At 36.2% G+C, this 9,471-nt stretch overlaps 1 protein-coding gene across 1 annotated transcript in view; it reads left to right on the plus strand.

The window, feature by feature from the left end:
* The window catches only part of LOC108358181 (neurexin-1-like), a 51,526-nt gene extending 42,283 nt beyond the window's left edge, over window positions 1–9,243 (plus strand). Inside the window, 1 exon segment of the mRNA XM_017609353.1 lies at window positions 7,992–9,243. Within this exon segment, the coding sequence (XP_017464842.1) occupies window positions 7,992–9,043 (1,052 nt within the window). The 3' untranslated portion in view covers window positions 9,044–9,243.
* Window positions 9,244–9,471: the final 228 nt, after the last annotated feature.

A 9,471-nucleotide genomic window follows, 5' to 3' on the forward strand; every position in this document is an offset into this window, starting at 1 on the left:
GCAACCATGATGATTTTGGGCTTAATTCTGCTCGTAAATTCTGGAAAACGTTGTGCTAAAGTTTTGTCCAGAACTTATAAGCACTCTAGCGCATAACATCACTATACTTTTTCATGAAAATAGGCATGAATTGTGGTGCCTTGGGTTCTGAAAAATTATTGCACCATATGTTAAAATTACCTTTGTCTAATAAAAAAAAAAAAAAAAATATGAAATTTGTTTTGCATAAATCAATGCATAAGACTTACCTCCAATGAATGCAAACATTTTGTTCTTCATAATTATATACACTAACTAAAAAACTACTGTTTTACCTGATTTTGTATTAATTGTGTTGAATCTATACTCTTGACAAGCCGACCTGAATTTTGAGTTAGCTCACTTTCGTTCTAGATGTTCGATATCATCAGGAGATTTAATATTATCGAAACTCTAAAATTTTGTTAGAGTTGTAGCGGTTTTGTCATATCTTTGGCCTATTAGAGAAGCCCCTGAATTGTTTGCTATAAAATCCCTAATTTTAAAATATTAGGAATAATAGCTACAGTTACTGTTACTCGGCCATCCTCCATTCCCACTTTTCAGCAGTGTTGGGCAGTATCGATACCAAAAGTACTCATAACTTCATTCTCGAAAGAATCGAGTGTACCCGATTTTTAAAGGAGTATCGATAATGAGTACTCCAAAGTACTCACAAAATAACTCGAAAGTACACAGAACTTTAAGGAACACGAAAGTACTCAGTATTAAGTGTAGAATAGATACTTCAAAGTATTGAGTTCTATTTACATTTACCGCTATTCAGAAATGATTATACTCAATTTTAAGTTTCAATAATTTTCAAGTACAATACTTGCACCCAGTACATTCAGCCTTTCAACCGACATAACTAGGGATTAATATATTAATTTAGTAATGAAGTGCTATGAAGTGCGCACACCATCTTCAAAAGAATCACAAGTCAAAATTTGGCATTTTTGAGATTATACGCTAAAAATGTACGCAGAGCTTTTATTTACTTTTTAGCAAAAGCTGGAGTAAATTTTTGCTAAAATTTGTTAAAAAACAACCTAAAGTATACTCGCCCTTGCCCATATGATTATCATGTGCTAAGAAATAGTTTTCGCATTTTCTGACAAACGTATTATTTTGAGTTGTGACTCTTTTGAAGACAGTGTGCGATGTGTATATTTAAAGAAAGTACTCAGGACTCTCAAACAAACCCGCTCCTTAAAAGTATCGATATCACATAATTCAATCCTCAAACGTATTCTATGCTTTCCAACACTACTCTTAAATCTGCATTTGCGCACCCTGAAAAACGTGAACAATTGACGTGTGAGAGGCGTTATGCAACTCGGGTGGAGCTTTGGGCTACAGAAGAAAGAGACGAAGCTTTAGTATACTTCACGGTATTCGGTTTAAGGACGTTTTAGAGCTCACTAGCGAGCGCTGTCCATGGTCTCACATAACTGAATGTTGGTTGTAAGACACGTTTCCAGTGTTCAAGCTGAAAACGGGATTGATACATACATATGTAAACACTCCTTCACCCAAATGAATGGCTGTAAATATAAATGTACCAGCGACTATGACGAAAAACGAATAGCCGCTCCCACAACAGTCGGGTCTACGTAACCGGAACGACTCAGATTCATATCTGGCCAAGGACTGTCACTCCAACTGTTACAACAACAGACACGAATAGCAATTTCGGGGCTGCAAAACCACAAAGATGCTATAGCTGACGACCTGCCTGATGACTGGATGCACAAGAAAAGTGACCCAGACAATTTTACCAATTACCGCGGCCTCTTAAACATTGCGTACAATATCTTAGCTAGCGAATTTTGACAAAGGCTAAACAGCACTATCAACGAAATATCAGTGTGGCTTCAGACCTGGTGATTCACCAAATATTCTTTGTCGATTTTAAAACTGGTTTCGACAGTACAAAAAGGAGATGTTGATACAACGCGATGTCTGAATTTGGTATCTCTGCGAATCCAAAACCGTTATGTAAAATGATCACCAGCTTCGTCAGAAGAATCTCTCCGATTCTTTCGGTAACTTTCGGTTTCAGAGACGGCGACTTCTTAGCGTGTGATTTTATTAATATGATGCTAGAAAAATTGATAAGAATGAAATAAATCGTTTAGGAACAATTACTGGTATATTCGATGAAATCGATATCATCAGTTCAGAAATAGCTTGTGGTACATATTTTTAGGTTTCGTTTTCTGCATAAACATCGGCAGTCTACACATCACTAGTGCGCCGAAAAATGTGCCACAAAAAATTAGATTTTAAGTGCTAAGGAAATGAAGAAAAACTTAAAAGCTTGTGTTGTTGCGGCAAACAGTGATGAGCTGAGTCTGGTTACCTACTTTATTAGAATACGGCTGTAAATACTGATTTCGATGCATAACTCATACGCCATGGCATGCGAGGGGGAGTTATTAAAAAAAATAATAAATATTAAAAAGAATAAAATTGTTTCAAGCAATTATTACGCAAATATACCCTGTGGCAAGAATAAAGCGATAAGAAAACGACTAGTTCAGGTAATAAGGTAATAATAAAACGATTACATCAGACGAGTTGCCTTCGGCGTACGTTTTAGAGCCGCTGGTAATAACAAATCGATATGATGGCTATATTACCGGCAATAAATTTGTCGCCGAGGATGACACGCTTTCTAATTACCGGCAAAAAAAAATTGTTTGGTGGGAAAATTACACTGAAAGTTGCACAACGCCAAAACCGGCTTGAGTATGTTCCCAAATCCGCTTTGTGTTCCCCTCCTATTATTTATACATAATTAGTATTAAACGATTTCAACACAGCGTTTGGAGCAAACTTTTCCTATTCACTTTTTATTTATATATTTGCATGAGTTCATTTATTAATTCGTTACGTGTTGCCGATTATTTACTTATGTACATATGTATAACCGAAAAAAAGTAGCTGTAGTTTAGGTCGTAGTTGTACACACTATATACATGCATAGATACCTATGTAATCTGTACATACATACATATGGGGCATATACATATGTATGTTGACATGTATTACATTATGAGCCTTTGAATACATACATTCAGATATATATGTATGTACATATGTATGTGTAACATGGCTTCGACCTGGTAGCTCATGAATCTTTAGATATGGCTAAATCAACTTAGTAAGCATTTTCATAACGTCGGACATAATCGTAATTCAAAAGCATTAAATTTCGCTCAGCCAGACAAATAAACTGCCAGTACCTTAAATATATACTCGTACATACATAAAATCAACATATCAATCAGTCAAACAATCAAAATCAGCCAATCAACCAATCAACCAATCAGCCATACATTCACCACAACCACTGCCGTTCGCCCATGGAAGCTCGTTACTCGTTACTTGTTACTCGCTGTTCCACAACTTGAAATCTTGAATTCATGATTCTGAGTTGGAATTATCTCTTTCAGAAAATGAACTCTTCATATTTCTGACTTTGATCGTGCAATGGATTTGCCAATTGCATCGAGTGCAATCGTAGAATGAGTGAAATGTGAGGCGAACGTGACTCCAACAACACGACAAGAAATTGCAATTTGAAGTATTCGAAAAACAAAAAAAAAAGAGAAATAAGCTAAAGTAAAATGCAATGAAAATGAAATAAATAGAAAGTTAAACAATAAAATCAGATAACTCACAACAACACGACCATGCCCACGACCACGACCACGACCACGATCACGATCAACAACACTTGCAATTTACAACAATGCTAACAAGAAAAAAGACAACATCACCACCATCATGCCGGGCACTCACTGTTCGGGCGAAACCGATAAAAATTACGGTATCGTTATCACTACAGCTATCGCCAACGCCACTTGAACAACGCGGCTCGACCACTCAAACTAAAGCAACGGTAACAGCTGCATCAAACAAAAATTCTCAACGTCCGAAAAAAAAAATGGAACGTGCATATGACGTGCACAAAAGCATGCCAACCACCTTTCAGGTGTCCACTCGACGTGATGGCTACTCAAACATACATATGTACATATGTAGATACTAAAGGCATTGTAAACTATCTGACGCGCTTGCCAATTGTACATACATACATATATACATATATATATATGGTCATATATAAATATTACATGGATGCATTTTTGTTCTAGCATACATACCAAATAGAATGTACAATACAATGCAAATTTACAGAAATATCTACGAATATGAATAGAGTCTGATTGTAAGAGTTAGTGTGTAAGTATGTGTAGTAAAGTTGCGAGATGTTTGTATGTATGTATTTGGAAAAGTCTATAGGTTTATCTATGTATGTATGTAGGAGTATGCATGCAACATTGTTTGTATGCATTTGAGTATGTATATATGTATGAAAAAACGTTTATGTAGATATGCACATTGTTAAACTTTAAAATCACGTATCTCTATTAATTTAGTTTATAGCTTCGAATGTCTCTTCTACATATGTATTTACACATATCGGCAGAAAATGCACAAATCTGACCCATTTTGATTTTGAAAACTTAAAAAGTCTGCACTTACACGCATACATACATACATACATATCTATTGTACATATGTTTATGTATTTGAGCATACCCACCATGTAAAACATCCCACCATGCAAAACATGAGAAATAGGTAACAATCGTCAATGGCAACAAATTGGCGACTCGCACATTTATTGCCGTAGTGAGAAATCGGCCACATTGTTTCTTTCATGCCAATTTTGGAATAATTATGTCATCAAAAATTCCAAAAACTTATGAATTTCGGGTCAATAGGTTTGTTCAAAAGCATCTAATTTATGCCAAAGATAGGATTGAAAAAATAGAAAGTCCCATAGCGACAGAACGAATTAATTCCGTTTTTAAGTTCCATTTTCTTATACAGAAAATAAATGAATTATTAAAAAAACAAAATCATTCCAAAAATCGCCTGTAGCAATAATAAGGCGATAAGAAAACGACTCATTCGATAGTAATAAATCGATACGATGGCGACATTACCGGCAATAAATTTGTTTGCCGTTCGCGACACCTTTTCTTATTGCGGGCAACAAAAATTGTCTGGTGGGTATGCTATCGCACGTACATGCATACATACATATACATACATGCACATATCTATGTCTTAATCAGCAATAAGCTTACATATCTGTTGATGTGCTTTTATTGGCAATAAACGACAAAAAAAGACGAATAAAGTTAAAAAAAATACTTACTAGAGAATAATTAGAGTTGCACAGTTTTATTGATAAAGTGTTTTTTTTTTGTTTTACTTACTTATCGAATTGTTATAAACCCTACGCATATTCATAAATATTTTGAGTAAATTAACAATAAATAAATAAAAAGGTTTCTTCAAAGTGTTGTTTTAAATTTTCACACAAGTGTTCAGGTATTGATTCTTTTTGAAATATTCACAACGTTTTTCAAGTTATTTTTCTGTTAAAACATTGTCCAAGCTTTAGATAAAACCATATACATACATAAATCAAAGTTTCAAACGTAATAAAAAATTTACAAATTTCCATCAAAATTTTTAGCTTTTGAATCTGAATCTTTACGTTTGGGTATGCCGTTTCATAGCCCGCAAAATCACGTTGACTTTGATATTTTTTTTTTGCTGCCGGATTTTTGCAGTTTTGCAGACCGTTCGCAACAAAATTAAAAAAAAAATCAACCCAGTTTTTGTAAATGACACTTGTTATATGAAAAAACCTTCGGTTACCAAGAAAAATTCTCAAAAATCAACGGAATTTTTCAGCCGGTTGAAACTTGCACTTTATGAGACTTCAATTGTATCGGCTATAAAACTGCATACCGAAAACTGTTGTAAACATTCGGATTACATGGTACGTAAATTAAAAAAAAGCTAATAAATCAAGCCAGGGAGGGCGTTCGAACTCTCACTGGGTACTTTACAGGACATTGTTCCCTGCGTAACCTTAGTAAAATGAATCTTTCACACTCGAGCGTCTGTTGTTTTTGTGAGATGGACAAAGAAATGCCAGAACACATCCTTTGTGAATCGCTAGACGCAGACTCATTCAATACTCGCTTATAATAATAATAGCAAAAAAAATATATATACTCCTGTTTTTTTTTCGAAATCAAAAAATATTTACAGGTCGCTCAAAGCTCTTCGGGCAAATTTCAGATATTTTAGGAAGAATATCAGTAACAAAAGACCATATCGTCGTTTAAAGTACAAAACCGCGTATCGTCATTCTGCAAAACCGCGTAACTGACATTGGATTTGCCCACACAAGCTCTTGGCTCAATCCTCATCCATTCGTCCGGAAATAAACTAGTCAGAAATGCGATTTCTTTATAAAAAACAGAGAACCATTAATAATAAAATTTATGCAACCTCACATACGCGGTTTGTACTTTAAACGACGATATGAAGAGAAGATACATTTGAGATTCAGAGTAGAGTGTAATCGAAATAATAATTTTTTAATGACGGATAACAACTCTGCTATTGTTTTAAGGCGCTGGCCTAATGCAGGCTTGCTTTGCACGCCTTGCTTACTTTAATTTGCTTTGATTTACTTCAAAAACTCGTTTTGCCAAATGGCGGCTTGCAACGCTGTTAAAAAGTCAAGGTCTGTTTCCTTACACTAAGAATAATTTTGCCATAAAATTCCACAAAAAAAAAAATAAAAATACAAAACAATCTTTTCAGATTTATTTTTAATGAATGTGAATTAATTTTTGCATTTCAAAGGAGTGATAATAATTATACATACATATAAACTTATATGTACATTTATTAGAAACAAAAAACTCTAAAAAAAAATCGATTTTTCAGGAGACGACTTACAGTAGTTTGACATCATAAATATCGCTAGCTTTGTGTGAAAAGTTGATAAGTCTGCATTTTATGAAGCCTCAAATTTTGACATAGAAAGTAAGACAAATGAAGGACTAAGGTACTTGTTTTATTTTTTATCGTTTATATTCAATGAAAGATAAATTTTATAAGTCCAAAAGAGGCCCCGAATATGCAATAAGGCCAAAATAATATGAAATTTTTTAACAGAGATCGAATCCATCTCATTTGTATGGAGTTTTGCTTTGCATTAAACACGCAAAATGTTGCATTCAAAGTTCCTGTAAAATTGGACTTAGCAACTTTTCACTTTAAGCCAGCGGCATGTTAAATATAAATATGGAAACATAGATTACTTTTTATTAAACTTTGAATTACTAATATTATATATACATTTTTTTAAATTATGTAAGACAATTTTTGTACATAAAAGTCTGCAGCAGTTTGTTTGAATTGATTTCGAACGGGAACATATATTTTTGTCAAAAGCCTACGAAACGCTTTCAAATAAAACATTTGCCTATTTGAAACTTTGAGGCGCTTAAAGCAAGTGAAGCAAAGCTGCCATTTGGCCACCCTTCATACGTTTTAGTATATTCCAAATAACTTTTGACAGTTTTCAAAGCTAAGCAAGCAAAGCAAGCCTGCATTGGGCCAGCGCCTTTAGATACCCAAAAAATTGTGGGTGGATCCCACTCGTAACTGAAGTGAAATTTCTTCCTCTTTTATCCGAATTACTATATTACCAGTGAACCCATATGGTGTTAAAATGCCAAAATTGAATTTAACATCTTTAACAGGTGCCTTTTTAAAAACCTAAAAAAGTATTCCAAATGTTAATCAGAGTTTTAAGCGATCCATCTCACAGTGCAGCCGAAATCCAAAAGTGTGGCCAAAATTCGAAGCTTTAAGGAAACTATTCGAATTTTCGTATTAGCGGGTTTTCGGCGTCGCTAATTCTGAATCCGCTGTCAGAATTTTAAAAATCAAATAATTATAATTATTTTTGGTTCCAATTTCGTGGTTGGGTATTTATCTGGGTAAAGTCGTGCCCATTTAGTTAAGCATTTCAGACATACACACATATCTATGTACTAAACTATGCACATTAATTTCAGAGAGCAACAATGAAATCGTGTCGTCCACCACAGATGGTACGAGCCGCCGCACTGATACATCCTCAACCACAGAACAGCAGCGTTCAAGTAGCACCAGTTCCAGTAGTGTTGTGACTCGAACCGAAAGTCAGACGTATGCACCGCGTGAAACTACCGTCCCATATAGCGCTACTACGAGCATAGTTACCCAGCAGCGCCAGACATCGACACCCACATCCGTCTACACTACGTCTACGCAGCGAACATCTACATCGACCTTGACCACAACAACTAGCCAAGCAACACCACCGCCCGAAGTTCATTCCACAGCTACCGAACACCCAACAACGCCCTACGATATAGTACAAGTATTTAGCGGCGGAAATGGTGGTGAACGGCATCATGGAGAGGACGATGATAAATCAAATATGATATTCAATGGCGAGCATATATCTATACCAGGAGAACGGCCATCGCCACATATACCGCCGCCACATGAGTCGCCGCCATACTATCAAATGCCACCACAGCAACCGCCTTCGTATGGGAATAATTATCGCTCCAAGGGTAAAGGGGGACGCGTTAACTCCATCGAGGAGGAGCGCACGGCTATGATAATCGGTATTGTAGCCGGTATACTGATAGCTGTTATACTTGTCATACTGCTGGTGCTGTGGCTCAAATCGACCGGTGATCGCAACTACAAGACGGAAGGAGAAAAGGCCGCCGCCTATGGGCATAATCCCAATGCGGCATTGCTGGGCAATAGCAGCACAAACGGTTCCTATCATCAGCAACGCCACCACGGGACACATCATCAGAATTTAACAAATGGGCATAATACAGGAGGCGGTGGAGGTGGCGGTGGCACCGGTGGTGGTGGTAGCGGTAGTGGCAGCATGCTCGGCGCTTCTGGAGTCAGCGGAGGTGGTGGCGGCGGCGCGGTCGGCTATGGCTGCATCAGCTCCGGCATGGCCAGCACTGGGGCCGATGGCCGTCCGCAAATGGCCGGGCTGGTGCAACCCAAACCGAAAAAACGTGATTCCAAGGACGTGAAAGAATGGTATGTGTAAATTGTTTTTGTTTGAGTGAAGACTGTAGGTTTGAGGTGGCGAGTTCTTGGATAAGCAGTGAACGGTTGACGAGTTCTGGTGAAGTATTTTAATATTTAATTCAAGTTAGCAATAATTAATTTATGAGATACCTACACACTTAGTCAAAGGCACACAAAAACACACACAAACATAGGTAAAGAAACAGACAAACCAATACAAACACAAACAGAGTAATCTATAAAAAAAAGATTCTAGAAATTATAAACGCACATGCATACATACGTACGTATTTATGTAGGTGCATAAATAATNAAAACACACACAAACATAGGTAAAGAAACAGACAAACCAATACAAACACAGAGAGTAATCTATAAAAAGAAAATTCTAGAAATTATAAACGCACATGCATACATACGTACGTATTTATGTAGGTGCATAAATAA

This window comes from Rhagoletis zephyria, unplaced genomic scaffold (genome assembly GCF_001687245.7).
Source record: "Rhagoletis zephyria isolate East Lansing unplaced genomic scaffold, Rhagoletis_zephyria_1.1 Rzeph_scaffold_00221, whole genome shotgun sequence".
Lineage (NCBI taxonomy): Eukaryota > Metazoa > Arthropoda > Insecta > Diptera > Tephritidae > Rhagoletis > Rhagoletis zephyria.